Below are 254 nucleotides of genomic sequence, written 5' to 3'. Positions count from 1 at the left end.
GTAGGCGAGCAGCGACTCGCATGCCGCCTCTTCGACAGGCTTGACAGACTCGACAGGCTTGACGGGTTCGGCAGGCTTGACAGGTTCGGCAGGCTTGACAGGCTTGACAGGCTTGACAGGCTCAGGCTTGACAGGCTCGACAGGCTTGACAGACGCCGGTTTCTTCCCCTTCGACACACCAAAGCTGAACGGCCGAGGCTGAGTCACCGTCTTGCTCGGCGCCGACCGAGCAACAGACTTGCCGAGAGCCAGCG

The 254-nt window shown here is 62.2% G+C and overlaps 1 protein-coding gene across 1 annotated transcript; it reads left to right on the top strand.

Annotated features, from left to right (window-relative positions):
• Positions 1-13: 13 nt before the first annotated feature.
• L969DRAFT_16284 (uncharacterized protein) lies at positions 14-202 on the top strand (the record flags this gene model as incomplete). Its single annotated transcript, XM_014713563.1, has 1 exon — positions 14-202. A coding segment is annotated over one exon (189 nt), but the record flags the coding sequence as incomplete, so codon positions are not given.
• Positions 203-254: the final 52 nt, after the last annotated feature.

This window comes from Mixia osmundae (assembly GCF_000708205.1).
Source record: "Mixia osmundae IAM 14324 unplaced genomic scaffold scaffold_3, whole genome shotgun sequence".
Taxonomy (NCBI): domain Eukaryota; kingdom Fungi; phylum Basidiomycota; class Mixiomycetes; order Mixiales; family Mixiaceae; genus Mixia; species Mixia osmundae.
The sequence above is the reverse complement of the archived record's forward strand: the minus strand, read 5'-3'. Positions and strand labels throughout refer to the sequence as shown.